The sequence below is a fragment of the Nannobrachium achirus genome (genome assembly GCF_963921795.1).
Source record: "Nannobrachium achirus genome assembly, chromosome: 14".
NCBI lineage: Eukaryota > Metazoa > Chordata > Actinopteri > Myctophiformes > Myctophidae > Nannobrachium > Nannobrachium achirus.
In genome coordinates, this window is record NC_137821.1 from 28871215 (window position 1) to 28888971 (window position 17757).

The 17757-nt window shown below is 42.4% G+C and overlaps 1 protein-coding gene across 1 annotated transcript in view; it reads left to right on the forward strand.

Annotated features, from left to right (window-relative positions):
- The window catches only part of LOC308297950 (phospholipid-transporting ATPase ABCA1-like), a gene marked incomplete at its 5' end in the record, with an annotated part of 237041 nt that overhangs the window by 70197 nt on the left and 149087 nt on the right, over window positions 1-17757 (forward strand). The window contains 6 exon segments of the mRNA XM_080741514.1: window positions 323-460; window positions 9408-9622; window positions 11321-11393; window positions 15351-15553; window positions 16613-16661; window positions 17032-17151. Of these exon segments, the coding sequence (XP_080597640.1) occupies window positions 323-460; window positions 9408-9622; window positions 11321-11393; window positions 15351-15553; window positions 16613-16661; window positions 17032-17151 (798 nt within the window).

A 17757-nucleotide genomic window follows, 5' to 3' on the forward strand; every position in this document is an offset into this window, starting at 1 on the left:
CTGCCATCAATCACCATGTGACATGCAAAAGGCAAATAACACATCCGGAGAACATGGCTGACACACTTCCAACAGTACACCATTCCCTCACATCATTGCCGCATCAAATAACTAATACCTAGTAAGATGATGTGCTTGACAGGGGTTTGCACAGTGTTGTTCTTTCAAGAGTTTCTGTTTAACTCCAAGAGGCAGTCTCAATTAAATGTGACCTACATTTTGACTTGCCATTTAATCAAATCGTCCACGAACAGTCTTCCACCCAAAGTTTTTGTTGTTTCACAGTCTAATACCGGATGTGATCGAATGTCCTGTCTTTCAGGTGGGATGCAGAGGAAGTTGTCAGTGGCCATCGCATTTGTCGGGGGATCCAAAATCGTCATCTTGGATGAGCCCACAGCAGGGGTGGATCCGTACGCCCGCAGGGGTATCTGGGAACTTCTTCTGAAGTACAAACAAGGTATGAGCTCTGCTGTAAGGACCAAAGCTTCACTTCAAGCTTTGAAGTGCCTGATATTTGTACTATCGACTAGTCTACGTCTCACAGAGCATATATTTGATCTGGCTTCGTAGTGAGAAAGTTTGCGGAAGTGAGCCCCAGTTTAAGGTAAAGTTTTAACTGGCAAGGCTGAGGAGTATTGAATATGACTTTATAAAGGGCTCTTTTAAAATGATAAACTGTCAAATTCACAGAACTTATTTGCTTTAAAGACCTGCTCCTTGTGACGCTGTAAAATGTGGGTGGAAAGTAAACGATGATTTGCACTGAAATGGATAGCAGCGGCAGCGAAGAGAAGTCGTCCGAAGAGCTTTAATTGACATTGCCTTTTAACAGTCGTTAAATGTCTGCCACATCAGTGGACTTGACACTCTTTGGCCACATACTGTAGACGTTGTGCTTGCCAGTAGCTGTAAGCAAGATGCAGACATTATAATAAGACATTCCCTCAACAGCTAAATGTTTAATGTGCATTGAGCGTCATTCTGCCCTCACTGTCTCATTAGCTGTGAATGCACTAATCAAGCCCTCTCACTCCGATTGGAAGAAGGAGATAACTCTCAGAATGAGAACACCCACAGTGTGATTAGTTGAATGAGTCATGTTTTGTGTGTGTGTTCTCCGTGGTCTTGTTGGCATTGAGGTTTGTCAAGCACAACAAGCTATACTGTAGGGAGTCTATTGTCTGTGTGAAAGTATATTGGGCCCGATATTGATGTTCTGCGTCGTTAATTAGTAGTTTTTTGTGTGTTTACAAACTGGCCAAAGTGCGCTGTGAGTATGTTTGTTTTGATAGAATCCCATACAGTATTATTCTTGCTGGCAGGCAAACAATCAAAACAAAAAAGCATTTCATAACTCTAAACTATGTCTATAAATCTCTTCAGGCTATAATGAGTCATATTTGGACATGCAGCATTTATTATAGGGATGGCTGATTTTTGCAGCTGTTGAAGAGCACAATGTTTATTTAATTTAGTCAATTTAGTTCATTTATTTAATATGTGGAGAAATGTACAACTTTGAGTATTCCTCAGATCTTTGCATTAAAGGCGGCTGTGATTTGAATCTTGAAATGTCAAGCTTGGAAGTTATAAAACTATGCATGGACATCACATGTACTGTACTTAATTAGAATCAGTTTAGCACATATTAGTGGAAACTAGTCAGTGGTATCAAGGGACACAACTAATGGTCATAAAAGATCAATCAACACAGTATGTTAATACAGCCGTAGAGTCTTCTTTTCATTATGAGATTGCAATGTTTTTTAAGGGTTGCCAGATGTTTAATTTTATCTTCGGACACTTATCAATGGGTATTTCCTTTGGCCTGTAGCATTCTCTCATCTTCTCTTATCTCGTTATCCTAGCTCTATCCAAAACCAAATTTCCACCCTTGAAATATCTCCACCATTAGGCTTTTCCTACAGTGTATTCTTTGTCTCATGTAACTAGCTCACTGTAAATTCATGTATTTATTTCAATATTCTACTATTCCGTTAACAAAGCATTACATGATCATCATTGTTGGATGTACCCGCTGAGAGCCTTTCCACTGCTGGTCTTAATTCTAATTGAGTGTTATGTTTGGGAAGAACCGGACGTACTGTACCTTGTCTTATGGCAACACATTGTGAAACAAAATGTTTAAATGTAATTACAAAACGCTTGCAGGAAACTTGTGTTGAGAACAGATTGGGGCTTAAAAAAATATTGAATGCAATCCAGTCCAATAAATATTGATGCAAAGGATGTGATACTCTCCTACTCCCCCTTCAGTCTTCTTATTCAGTGAGCGGGCCCTATACAGTATATCTGTTACTATGATGGAGAACCCTTTGCAGAACTGATGCACTGCTTGTCCTCTAAGAACAAATCGGGGAGACAATCGAAGTGTGAGGTCAATGTGTTATCTCTCAAACTGCAGGAGGAACAAGAAATATACATTTCTAGTTATTGTCTCCACCAGCCGAAGGCTGAGGGAGAGTATGTTTTCCCCTCCGTCCGTGTGTCCGTCCGTGCGTGCGTCCGTGCGTCCGTCCGTCCGTCCGTCCGTGCGTCCTCGCAGTTTGTGAGCGCCAAATCTCAGTCACCGTTGGCCCGGTCGCTGCCAAAGTGAGCACACACATTCCCTGGATGCCAATCTAGAACCTCTGCCCTAAATTTTTCAAATGGGCCTTTTCTAGCGCCAACTAGTGGCCAATGTTTGCTAAACACATTTCTGTGCACTACTCTTACAGATTTTGTCCAAAAATCCTACAAATCGGTAGGCAATATCTCGACAGTCATGTGATCGACACGGATCTGTCCGATTTTGCATATTCCATCCTGATTGGCTAAGATTGGCTTCCAAAGTTTGTGGGATTGAGCCGTTTTGAACAAAATGCCTCAAATCACAAACGCAAAGTGCAATTATCATGAAATCGCGCACACACGTTCCCACTAGGCCGAGGAAGAAATGCCACTTAATTTTTTTTTAATCAGCCTCATGGTGGCGCTATAACAGCCCGATTTGTGGTTTTACCTATAACTCCACCGATCAGTTTCAAACTTTGTAAGCGCACTCCCTAGAGGCTAAGGATAAACCTTTGCCCTGCATTTTTCACATCAGCCTTTTATAGCGCCACCTTTGGCCTGACTTATGTAAAACACATTTTTGGATATTACTCCTTGAGATTTTATCCAAAAATCATGCAAATCGGTACACAGTATCTCTATAGTCATGTGATCAAGTCCAATCCGTCTGATATTTCACATTCCATCCTGATTGGCTAATATTAGCTTCCAAAGTTTGCAGGATTGCTCCGTTTTTGAACAAAATGCCTCAAATCATCAACGCAGCTTGCGATTACCGTGACATTTGCCACACATATTCCCACTAGGTCAAGGAACAAATGCTACCTTTTTAACATTGTCCTGTTATAGCGCCACCAGCAGGTAGACTTTAGAAAAACACATTTTTGGAACACAATGCTTGAAATCATGCATGCAGCGTCCGACTGCCATGAAAGATCTAAGGTGAAGAACATATGCCACCCTTTTTACATTGGCCTATTATACAGTAGCACCACCAGGACGCACGGCCTGGTGGAGACCTGTGCTCGGAAGAGCACTGCTTCTAGTTGTACATGTATTTGTCTGATGAAATAGAAATAGCATATTTTCCAAACCATTAGGCCCTAATGTATACATCATGAATGTACAATCAACACTGTACTATAAATGACAGCAAACAAAAGTGAACAGTGATGACATATTCTGTTACATACTATACTCTACAATGTAATGTGTAACTTCCCATGATGAAATGTAATGATGATGAATATAGGTAATGATCTAACATCATAGATTAAGTTCAGTATGTACACAATGAAGCAGACAGTGTACTGACCTGTAACTATTGAAAAATATTGGTTACTTAGTTCCATGGATTGCTTGCAGCATGCACAAGATGATGCTGATCGGTGTAGTAGTGGGCAAGATACACACGCACGCACATGATCATGAAGCGCCGTCTGGGGGTATAGTGCATTGTGTAAGTTAAATAGTTTGACACTGCGTGGGACAATGAATGAGTCTGTTCTCTGATCTGTGAGCTGAATAATTACTGTATGAGGCTATTCACACGTAACTTACAGACAAATGTTCTCACAAAAACCTATCCAACCAATAACATTCTCAGTCATGAGCGATTTGTTTTACAACAGCTCAAGTTCATTACGCACTGATTACAATTTCTTACAGCAGCTTCTCTGGCATTTCTAAAGAATTATGCTCCATATTCTGACCCACTAACTACTAATGATGTAACAGCAACTCCTCTAAAACATTGCATTCAACGTATTGTCTATCTACTGCTGCTGAATCACAAGCTTAAGACGTTTTGATGTTTAGAAAACACTCAGCACAACCTTTTAAGACATAATTGCCTCTACAGCTAATGTCAACAATGTCTAAATAACATGCATAGCAAATGAACAAGTAACAAATATGCATCTACACAACTACCATCTATCAAAATGGGAAACTAGAAGTGATGCAAAGAAAAATTAGTGCTAGGTAAAGTGAGACTGCAGTCCTGTGTGGGGGGTGACGTCTTGGAAGCTCGGAGCGTTGGCCAGAGTGTCTAGGGAGGAGAGTCTTAGCTGATGTATTATACAGTAAGGGGTGTATGAGGAGATCATGTCTTGTAGGGGGTGCCATGTACTTGGTAGCCTTGTAGGTCATCACCAGCATTTTGAATTTGATGGGGGGGAGCAACCATAAGCCAGTTAAGGGAGTGCAGAAGGGTGAGATGTAACATTTTAGGGAGATTGAAGACCAATAATGCTGCAGCATTGTGGATCAAATGTAGGGTTCGAGTGAGCATGTCGTCAGACCATCAAGGAGGGAGTTGGAATAATCAAGTAAGTAGTCAAGATGACCGAGGCTTGGATATGGAGCTAAGCAGAGTCGTACAGGATCGATGATCGCTGATCATGCCAAAGCTGACTGTCCAGGTCAGGACCACTCCCAGGTAGGCCTACTTAGAAAGGGAAAGATCCTGACTGGGTTATGAATATGAACACAAGCTCCTTCTTGTCTGCATTGAGCTATTTCTGCTGAATGTTCAAGAGGGATCAGGACTGAGGAGTGGAAGGAGGAAGGTAGCCTGAGTGCCTCTGACTGCGACAAGTGCTGTTTCGGTCAAAGGGGTCAAGGGTTATTTCTTTGAGTGGCGTAACGGTGGTTGACTTGAAGGTTGTTGTCCGTGGTCATGAATGGGAGTAGATCTGGGACAATGGTCGGAAAGATTGAGGAGGGGGGGGGGGGGTAGGGTACAGGAGGTCGGTCGGGTGGATGACACCAGTTTCAGGACCGAAATGTGATTACAGAGGAGAAAAGGTAGACAGTTAAATGATTGGTTAGTGGGGAGGGATCGTAGAAAATGCTACAACATTCTCACAAGTAGATGATGAATACCCAGGCTTGGTGATGAAAGCTTCAGCAGTGAGGAAGTGAGTGGCAGTTGAGGGGAGTTGAGGATGGAGGAGCAGAGAATGTTAGAGAGGTAGGGGCTGAAATTTCTAAAAGGGCCTTTTGGTGAAAATATAGAAAATAGCAGACCTCAGGCGTAACAGCATGGATTTCTACACAGAGAGGGCAATTCTGTCGACATGAGATGCTACATTCAAGTTAAAGAGAGTTTGGACAAGGCAATTCTCTTGAATGCTGCCTTCAGATACTGTATGACATGGAAACGGGGCATTTGCATTTCTTTCACCATAGCAAAAACTGCATTCCTGGTCTGAAGAGGGCACTTAAAAGGGCAGGGGCTCAAGCCCCCTTTGATGTCTATGTGGGCACATGATGCCTGTGGAGGAGAGAAGGTTGCAAAGAGCATCCTTGCATTGGAGTCAGAGAACCAACTCTTAGATCAATATGAAGAGGATTTGGCGGTGGATAATGAGAGTGGAGCGCAGGCACAGAGGAGTGAATGGAAATGGCATGGGCCATCTGACTGGCCAGCTCCGTGCCACATCCTTTCAGCTGCTCTGAGACTTTTAACCCAGCTCTGAGGGTTTCAGATAACCAAAGCGCTGGTGGACAGATGACTGATGAAATAGCGGAGAGAAAGGAAGAGGCTGCAGAGTCAGTCGAGAGGAAGGGAGGGAGGAAGGAGGGAATTGGACAGAAGACAAGAGAGGGAGAGGGGTTTAGTCCTGAAACGAATTCATAACCTTCACACATGGTCCAAATCATGCTGTGAGATATTATAATGAAAAGCACTATAGGTATTAAATGTAACTCGCGTCCATATTTCAATGTGTATACACTTTTCAATTGGATCCTATTTAATCAAAACAAGGGGGCTTATGTCTTTTGACTCCAAGGAAATGCTGACGGGGGCGTCGCGGTAATTCTCAGTATCATTGATCCGAATTCATTGTCTCAAAGAGCAGTCATCACAGTTCCGCCCAATAATTCATCATACTGCCCGGGGCGCACAATACCCGTCTCTGCTCAGACAACACCGCGTTAAAATCCATATCCATCCACTTGATATACAGGAGCTGGGAGCTGAATTACAGAACTCAGGTTCCCACCTGAACGTTATTGTTCATTGTGGGACCACAGCGCATTTACCTGAGATCCCCGCCCACCCACCTACCCACGTATTTGAGCTATCAATTCCTGCCATAATGCACCGTAACACTCTATAAATCAGAATACCTTTGTGACTGTCCACAGTCCACGCACATTTATTTCACTCCCAATTCACAGGCGATGCACTGTATTTTTTCCCCCTCCTCGTAAACCGCAACTAATCCCTTGAAAAAGTGTCGCCTTCTCCTCAGCCGACCTCCCACCTTAGGAGCATGCTGCCCATTCCCATGGGTTTAATTGAGCGAGTTGTTTTGATGAGTGCAGCAACACTCGTCGTCTGTGGGTTACAGCAGGACATTTTGTCGTCGTGTTTATCCAGAAGGCTTCAAACATGCTTGGTGTAGCGCAAAGGATTTAAATGGAATAGACGGATTTAGCAGCTTAGAGGTTGACGGGGATTGACTTGAGGACGTGAGATTGGTGAGGATCACAGGGCCAAAAATGGTTGGCCGGTCCAAAAAGGCTGAACATCCACTTTCGTCAATGAAGGGACCACTTTGCACGTTCTTTGTCCCCGTAAGGGATAAGTGGTGATGACACACACTTATCAACTCATAACCATAGACAACTCATCATAACCATAGACAAACCCGATAAACCATTTAACAGGCATTGATTGATTGATAGATTGAAGACTTAGAAGTTTGCATAGGAAAAGGTACAGTTTCATGACAGTACAGTTCACTGGTACAAGGTCAGCTAAAAGGAAAGCCATGGCTTGTTTCAATTGAAATCCTTTAAAAAAAAAATTAATATCGAATGACAGACAGAACACGGTACTATGCAGAAGATATCAGAAAAACAGTCGTAAAAAAACAATGCAAAAATAAATGGTATTTACTATAGAAAGGTCAGGGGGAGATAAGGATAGACAATGCAACATAGATGCTATGTCAATATACTGTATGACTCAGACATAACCATAAACAAAGCTGACACACCCACACACTATGACTAAGACATATAAACGAACCCCATAAGCCCATATACAGTATATGGAGATCTGGTTGTCCAGAGCCACAGATTTGACCGCTACAGCATGTCCTTGGTCATATGCATAATAAGGGATTGACCAACTTCAAACACGGCGCGTGCATCGGCAAGGATTCGAGGGAGTGTGGTGCCTCCTGCCGAGCTGTTTGGATATGCATATCCATATATGGCCATATATGGATATCCAGTTGTCCAGAACCCCCAATTCAACCAATATGCCCATATACAGGGTCTCCATATATGGACATGAAAGGGACATTGGTAGAGAGACAAATACAGAGAGAGAGAGAGATAGACAGGCAGGCAGATAGACAGATAGACTTTAGTGGCTTCCGTTGCCATTTTGTCCAAGGCTCACAAACACACAAAAACTGGCTGTGGAGTTTGTTTTGTTGCCATGAGGACAGCCATGAGTGAAAAACACAGCAGACAGCAGTTAGATGATAAGTGACTGCCACACAGAGACAGATTGTGCTACTGGCTTGTTTTGAACCATTTTGATTCATGGCATCTTTTCTTGTCAAGCCGTTGCCAAAACAAACAAGTCCCGATAATTGTTGTATGCTGCAAAAGTGCTCTTTTATATACTTTTCATTACATTGCCTTCATGTTCTCTTTGTATTTCTTATCCCAGTCCATCCGGTCCTTTGATTTGCTGTCTCAGACACACACTCTCATTTAGGTATGCCTACACGCACCCATCCATCCACCCACCCACACACACAAAGAGAGGGACCATTTCTGTGCCTTTCTAACTGTGCCTGTTCAAGTGAAACCAATAGGCACACATAGACATGAAAGGGGGCTTGAGCCTGATAAGATTAAAATGTTTAATATGGTATAGATATCATTCTCAGTGTTAAAAGTCAATGCCATGATGTTTTGATCTGATAACTAATGCACGAGACGAGAATCTGCCCCACTCCAGGGACAGAAAGATTGACCAGCGAAATGTCAAAGTGTCCAGGACACGGGATAATGAAAAAACAAAACATTCTACATCCTTGGCTTCTGAGTCCACGAGACTCAGTCACAACAACATCCCATCCATGTTATGTTTAATTGTCCAATCAGAATGTGACTAATGTATTCTGTAAACTCCATATATCTGTGAATCATTATGCTTTGTACTCAGAGAGCTTACGATGGGTGAAAATGCTCTATACTGTACTTGTACAGTACTTTGAACTCTGACTAAACTTCAACACAAAAACGCATATTCACTGGTGTGGACTCATTTCTTGTGTGGAGTACGTTATTATGGTTGGGAAAAACTGTTCATCAATATGGAATATGATTTTACATTTCCATCAGAGCCCCTGCCCTTTTAACAGTCTGTAAAAAGTGCCCTCTCCAGACCATGAATGCTGTGTTGACTATGGTGAAAGAAATGCAAATGCCCTCTTTCTATGCCATACCTGAAGGCAGCATTCAAGAGAATTGCCTTGTCCAAACTCTCCTGAACTTGAATGCAGCATCTTATGTTGAAAGAATTGCCCTCGCTGTGTAGAAATCCATGCCGTAACGCCACATCTCCAGTATTGAATCAAGTACTGAAAATAGCTGACCTCCAATCTCACAACGTGTCGTGCTACGACACGTTATGAGCTTGGAGGTCTGCTATTTTCAATATTTTCACTAAAAGGCCCTTTTAGAAATTTCAGACCCTGACTCTCTAACATTCTCTGCACGTCCCTGGAAACCAATATTTAGTTTACTTCAGTTCAGTCTCTCTCTCTCCCTCTCTCTCTCCCCCCCCCCTTCAGGCAGAACAATCATCCTGTCCACGCACCACATGGACGAGGCGGACATCTTAGGCGACCGGATCGCCATCATCTCCCACGGCAGGATGCGCTGCTGCGGCTCCTCCCTCTTCCTCAAGAAGTGTTTCGGCAGCGGCTACTACCTCACCCTGGTCAGAGGCGGCGAGGAGAAGATGACCACGCAGCGTGGCGGCGTCACGCACAGCCAGTCCAAGGAGGTGTGTGTGTGTGTGTGTGGTGTTATGTAATGTCTGGAGGCAGCAGTCTAAACAGAACACGCTCTCAGTCCACTGCAAGCACACAGACATCATCCAATGCGGCACACACTGGTTTTGTCACTTTTTTTCATTGGTGTACAACCCCTCTATTGCAAAATGGATTAAAAAAAAAAAGAATGAAAGAAAAAGAAAGAAAAGAAAACAGTATAATAGAGATAATAACCAATCTAGAATATTGTAGATCTGTTATTTTGAAAATGTTTGAGCAATATGGTCATTAATGACAAGCCCTACATGGTTAGGGAGCCTGCCTGGGGACCAGAGCCCCTGGTTGTCACAGGTTCGATTCCAAGCCAGGACAGCAATGTCGATGTGTGTCCCTGAGCAAGACTCTTAACCCCTAATTGCTCACACGGTCCTTGTGGGCAGCGAATCAGCTGGGTTGGGCTGAAAATACAGAATTAACTTTGCGGGAGGAGTAGGTTACTATTATTAACTATTATGACAGGTTGAAAGTGGATAAGCTGGCACAGTAATCAATATATTTACAGTATATATGAATGTCTTTTCTTTCTGTCTCTTTCTGTTTCTTTTTCATCGTCCTCTCCTTTCCAAATGGTGCCCCTTAGCAACCCACCCCTGGGTGCTGCGAGCCTGCGGCGCCCCACATTGAAGACCTGTAGTGGTGTTCATGGCATAGGGATTAACAGAGATTTTGTGATCAAAGCTCCGTTGCATTGTGAGATCATTATCCTGTTGTTGAGGACCAGTAGTAATATTCCTATGTAAATAGATCCTTACCATATCGGACGGCGTGCACCAGAAGGAAGGACTTATAAACAGCAAGCCCCTCTGACACAGCGGTAACCTTTTGCTAGTCCATTATCGAACACGGCTCCCTCTGACTTTGCAGAGTGCTCTTTCCCGATCCCCTCCCCCTGTAATGATCTGTGTTTAGTCTCCCCCAGCATGAGAATTGGCAGACACCTACGTGCTGGATGATACTAATTGTCGCCGGGGAAAGGGGTGATTCTTGATCTAGCTTGCCAATGGTGCCTCACGCACTTAGTTTTAATCAATAGGAGCAAATGAACAAGATGCACCGATGCCAGCGGGGCTAGAGCAATTACCATTAGTCTGCAGGCTCTTAGCAGTGAGCGGAGACATTTGTTTGAAATTAAATAAATAAACAAACAAACAATCCTGTTTTCATGGGAGGTACAAAACTCTCCCTTAACCAAATGAGGACTTGGTAATTCCCCAGTCAGAAGACTTTGACCTGGATGACACTACCAAGGAATTCAAAGCTAATGTATAGCTACTGAATGGAAGATTTCGCTAACACAAAAATAATGCAATCATGAAATGGAACTGGATATAAGTTTGACAGTGAGACCTCTCTGATGTCATTTCACTCTGTTTCTAGTATTATTATACTGTAAACCTAAATGCTTTTAGACGCCATAGTACATTATGTGTGCGGACACGTTGACCTTAAAAACTTTGGCTCAGGATTTGATCTTGGCACTGCTTCAGTAAATGATGAACGTAGCATCTGGTGATGCGAGCTTACTGCTTTAAATTGGTGCAATGAAATTGTAGTGCTACGACGGGGGTTCATGCCATTTATATAACATTACATTTGTCAAGGTTGTACTTGTACACATGATGCCTTTGTAATGTGGTTCTGATCAATAGGAACATCCTTTGAGGAGAGGCAGTCTGGACGAGGGCTTTGACAGCCACAACTGGAGCAACCCTGACCCCTCAGGTACAACCTCGCAGTTAATATAATGTGTATATAGAACCTAGTAGTGCATGCATTTAAACTGTTGATTTCCACCAACATTACCTACTGTAAGCTCTGTAATGGGAACTTGTAACACTGCTAGTCCTTAAAGAAACAATCCATACATTTTATGTGCAGTATTTTGTCTCCCTCTCCTAGTGGAGAGGTAATTGCAACCCTGTCTGAACTACAGTACAAACAATAGATGATGGCCGCATCTAGTGTTGCACCGGTTGTGTTCAGTAGCTGTAGCAAAACAAGAGTAGTTTCCAGCAATCTATCAGTGTAATAATGTATAAACGAAATACTAGAAATCACACCCTTAAATATTAATGTAACTGTTTAGCGATCGTCTTTTTGGGACATGGACACTTTGGTATTGCCAAATGCCAGGGCAGGAAGGCCATCACATAAAACAAGTATTTTTATTAATAATTTATATGCTTCTTTAACAATCAGTGATCGCAAATTACCAAAGATATTTATAGAAATATTTCAAATGATATCCCAGGTTTCAACTTTAAAGATTAAGTGACATTGTGATTGCCTGGAATCAAAGTAACTGATTTGCAGTAACTTGAAATGTCTCAATAGTTTCCCCAGGGTAACAAACAGGGGCATAGTTCTGCCGATTTAAAAAGACTCCAATACGGAACTAAAACTTACTATGATTGGCCACTAGTTGCGCTGTTTTCCCTCCCGGCCGATCGCAAAAAGAATTGCCCTCCATTGGATCCCATTCATTTTCCCCTTTCGTTTTCTAACCTTAATTAACATTTTCATGAATACTGTATGGTTCCTATCGCTAGTTAAAAATTGCCTTTCAATCACCATCATATTCGTTTTGTCGAAATGTGGTCCAATGTATTTTAAAATAAATGATAAAGTTGCGGGGGGGCGTGGCCAACTAAACCGATACCAGGCGGCTGTGTTCTTCTTCGTGTGCTGTATTTCGGGAGGCTCCGACCACATTCTCCCATGTATCCCTGCGTTGCACGTGACCGTTGGCAGCCAATAGTATCTCTGATGCCTTTACAATTCTATGATGGCGACACCCATTCCAAGGGGTAGAAAAGGGCCATTTGCGCTGCATAGAAACCAATGGCTTTGCTTCGTCCATATTTTTCTACAGTCTATGGTAACAAAGGGGAGGTTTAAACAGTCCCTTTCCTGATTATGACCAGATTTGTATTCATTCATTTTTCATTCAGGGAGAAAATACTTAATGTACAGTAGATGACAGCTGAGTGTTTTTGATTTGCCTTTGATCAAGCATTTTTAAGCCATGTTTTTGTCTTTGTCGTTACCCCTTATGTGGGCTGACACCAGCTGCTAATCTTTACATTCAGATGTCATCCAGAGACTCATAAACTCGAGTTTGATTTGAGCACAATGATAGATCAAATCCCCTCTAGCTTGAAGTTATAAATGAACTGCACTCACCCGATCAGAAGAAAGTGTTTGGCATTTTATCCAATTCATCATGCTTGGGAAACATGTCATGCAACATCATATTTGTGTATTCCATTGGTATGATAATTTACAAGCTGCTTAAGAATTATGAAACAGAAAATGTCATACTGTAAATGTAATTGTAACTCTGCCAGTGTCAGGACGTTCTTCTTCATTGGCACACAGAAGCAGAGACACGCCCTTTTACACAAATAGTTTAGCCTGTATGAAAATAATCGATTAACTTCTTCATAAAAGGCTGGGGCCTTGCTTGGTTAACCTGCAGTGAATATCTTTGCACATTTCGGGATCAATAATGGAGGCAGCATGCGCTGCAACACTGTTCTGATTGATTGTAACCAAGGCTCAGCTACAGAATGGATAATGCAGGTGAATGATGTCCACTTGTCTCTCTCACTGTGCTCAAAGGTCACAGCATCATTATGTGGATATTACAAAGTTACACAACAACAGTTGCACAGGCCAGGTCAGCTAGAACAGGGTTTGTCTATAATATTATTTAGACCAGGGGTAGGCAACGGGTGCCAACATTGGCACAGGAGAGGGTAATCACTGGCACACTGGCATAAGTGTGAGAGAGGGGATTTTTGTCTTTGAATGAAATATTAAAAACAAATGTAGTCAATAAAATGAAGTCCCCTCACATCTGTATGCAAATTACACGCTGCACATAATTTGACATTCAATTTGACTCCCTCCCTGACTGGGGAGGGAGTCTAGGAGATAGGTGCATTTTTGCTCTAATTTACAATAAATTAATCATTAATATTCAATTAATCAATCATGAATTGAAAATATTTTATTATTGATGTGTTGCCATAGTTACATTTAATGTTGATATGCACTATCAATTAAATACAAACATGGCACTTCATGTCAAAAGGTTGCCGACCCCTGGTAGACTATGGATGTTCGGTCGGTCTGTCGGTCTGTCTGTCGGTCTGTCGGTCGGTCGGTCGGTCGGTCGGTCGGTCGGTCGGTCGGTCTGTCGGTCTGTCGGTCTGTCGGTCTGTCGGTCTGTCGGTCTGTCGGTCTGTCGGTCTGTCGGTCTGTCGGTCGGTCTGTCTGTCTGTCTGTCTGTCTGTCTGTCTGTCTGTCTGTCTGTCTGTCTGTCTGTCTGTCTGTCTGTCTGTCTGTCTGTCTGTCTGTCTGTCTGTCTGTCTGTCTGTCTGTCTGTCTGTCTGTTCCCTCAAAATTAGACCATTTGCAGCTCATGCACCTCTGCCCGTTGGATCGTAGTTGACAATCTACAGTACTGCTTGCTTCTTTTTGGCTAAACCTTTTTAGTTACTATTCTTTTGTTATTGGTAAATGGTGCATTTATATAGCGCCTTTTCTCCAAAGAGCTTCCCAATGTGCCTTACATTACAAAGATCACTATTTCCAAATAGAGTGTAGACCAGGGGTTTTCAAAGTGGGTGACGGGGAACCCTGGGGTGCCGCGACGGCAGTCTGGGGTGCCGCGAGATAATATAATAATATTTGGAATTTATTTGGACACTTGAAAAAATATTTAGTATAATTTTAAACTTGAAGCACACAGCTATTTTCAGTCAGTTCTAACCAAATGGCTATTATCTCAACGTTTTCCTCACAACTTAATCACTAAAATATCATTACTGTCAGGCAGAAACCTCTGTTGCACAAAACTAGTGAAAACAGCCGATCTACAAGCACACAACGCCTCGCGATGTGAGGCGTTGTGTTCTTGTAGATCTGCTGTTTTCACTAGTTTAGTACATTTTATAGATGATAAATACAAAACTAACGGTTTTAGACATATAAGGTTTCCACCCGACAACGACGATATGCTATAAATATAAGGTGCTGGGAGTGAAAATTATAATGTAGGGGTGCCTTGGATTAAAACAAATATTTATGGGGTGCCCTGAGACAAAAAAGTTTGGGAAACCCTGGTGTAGACTGTACCACACTAGAACAGCCTATATAGAGCACCACATTGTGATTTGTGTCAAGATTGGACAGGGAGGCTACGTTGTTACTAAAATATGTCTTCTTTAATCTCTCCTGGGGCTTAAATTCATGTTTGACACTTTCTGTATGTTGTTGACCAATGCTAACAGGAACAGAACTTCAGGAATGTTGAGCTGAGCAAATAACAGAGCAGGAAAAATGTCTTAACTGCAGCAGTCATATTATATGCAGTAGTCCTAATATTATTCCACAATTCAGTTGTTTTCACATCCAGCAAAATGCTGATAAATGTAACATGTCACATCATCTCCCTGCACAGACAGAATTTGTGATGGTTTATCAACATTTACATTCAGTCACTGAGAAAATGTGTAACACTAAAAAAAAAAATAGTTTTGTATTTCAAATAAAAATCAAAAGACACATAGTCCCATTGGGCAAGTGTGTTATGCAAATACACGAAACGTTCCGCGGTTGGCCGTGTTTTCAGAGTCTGCGTGACTAATTGTGTGGGCAAATGTGTTTTGTCAGATGTGAGCGCAGTGAGTAAGCTGGTGCGGCGGCACCAGCCCGAGGCGGTGTTCCTGGAGAGCATTGGCCAAGAGATCACCTTCATCCTGCCTTACGGCGGCGCAAAGGATGGCACCTTCGCCCTGCTCTTCAAAGAGCTGGACGAGGAGATGGCTGCTCTGGGCCTCACCAGCTACGGCATCTCCGACACCACTCTGGAAGAGGTGAGCTCCAAAAAACCCACAGTTAAACTGTGTGTACTGTATATCCGCTGAGTGTTAACTCATTCAGAGCCCCAGACATTAACGGATTATAATGTCCAAAGTGCCTCCTTCAGGTCCCATTCACTTGCGTTGTCTTATTTTGAAGGCCAGAAGTCCACCACGCAATCACTTCCGGTCTGACGTCATCGGATCGTGCGCCGGAACCGATCGTTCTCCACGTGGAGTTGTGTAATGGCCGACCGGAGCTTTTATCATTGTGTAACATAAGCGAGCATCTGCCTCCATCCTAGCTTCTAAAGTGTAGTTTTGAGATAATGGACATTAAAGATGAGATCGGCCGTCCACCTCAATGTTATGGGATGACTATTGTGTGCTCGTGGAGCCGTGATGATGACAAATCAGCGCGGATTTCGTCTCCGGAGCGTCGGCCATTGTACTAGGTATTTTTACTCGCCGTTACAGTAATATATTACTTTTCACGCGACATCGCGTGAATGGCACTATTAATACTCTATTACTTTTCACGCGACATCCCGTGAAAGGCACTGATTGAGTTAATTTAACCCTGCATGGACCCGTCAGAGTTAAATTAACCACTTAAACCCTCTAGTCTTCGTAAAACGGACTACAACTGCAACAGCTTTTTTCCTACATGAAATCTCTTTACCAAAAATAACTGATCTAAAGCTCAACAAATTGCTTTTGAGCTATTTAACACCCCCACGCCTGAATAGTTCATGAATTCCTTTGTTGGTAGAATCACAATTATACAACTGAGTGACTGTTGGGAAACACTCTTGTTATTACACTGTGAGATGTGAGATGCTTCAAGCCTGCAGGCTCCATGAGAATTCTTTTTAAATATCTTAACAACAGACACTATGCTCCACGTTTTTTATAAAATGGGGCAGGTGGATTGTTTGTGTGTAGGCAGGGCATGTTTTTGTGGCGGCAGAGTGTGATGCGTGCGTTTAGTCACTGTTCATCTTGGTAGGAGGGTAATCACTCACAGGATAACGTGCCTAGGTGAGGAAGATGACAAGTACTTTGTTTTCGCAGATATTTCTAAAAGTGGCAGAGGACACCGGCGTTGATGTGGAAATGCCAAGTAAGTTGAAACAATGCAGTGCACGCACGCATACTTGCATCCATCATATCTGCCCACACATACTGTACAGCATAATGACTTCACCTTTGATATTTTATAGTTTTCCTCAAACTGCCTGATTGCCCTCATTTGATGGATGCTCATGCACTCCAAGCTCTGTTTTGTTTGGGTCCATTGCCAAAACGGCCTCACATTTCAATCATCGACTCAAAATCAGACTTGATTAGATTCCCACCTGGAATAGCCGGGGGTTCTGCTTTTACAGGGAAATAATGTGGTACTTCGTAAGGGCAGGTTGCTGTGCTTATTGTTATTTATAACCCTAAATTGGGTCAGGCCAAAACAACAAATCTTATGTGTATTCCCACAGCGAAGAATGAGCCGTTGGTGAGAGACTGGAAAAGGAGCTCCCGTGAATTTAAACGGAACAGCACCGCCAACATGGGGACAGATTCAGAACAAGTCCCCGGCAAGGCTTCTCCAAATGGAGGTATGTTTTCGTTTGGGCGTTGTTGAACGAAACTCCAAAACCTCTTTTCTAAAAATGCCCCCCGAAAACGAATTCTGAAAATATCCTTTGAATGAAGTGCACAGTTCTCTGCAAACATTTCAGTACTTTGTTTTTCTTTGCTTTCCATCTAGCACCTGCAGAGTTAAAGGGAAAGTTTTCAAGCAAAGTGGAGAGTAACAAATTTGTTGATCCCATTTATTTTTATCCTGTCAGTAGCTTGTGCCTGTGTTTCACCATTCAGTTATCTTTTTTAAAGTTGGTCTTTTGTCACAATACAATTCTATTTTCCACAGTTAATCACTTGTAGCTCAGCTTAAATTTGACATGTTCACCCTGCGCTGAAAAGAAAACACTATTCCTCAAAGCAACATTTCATTTCTGCAGCTTTCTGCACAATGTTATGAAAGAACTGTCTTCAAATCAGTTAATTTTGTTTTTGAGTGTAAAACCATTTGGGGCAAAGAAATCGCTTTCACACAGTGTGTGTGTATATGCCTTTCAATCAGAATATGCTTTGTAGCTTTTGGGGACATCTGGAACACAATATTGTAACACTTTTGAGGTTGTGAGCTATAAAAAGAAAAA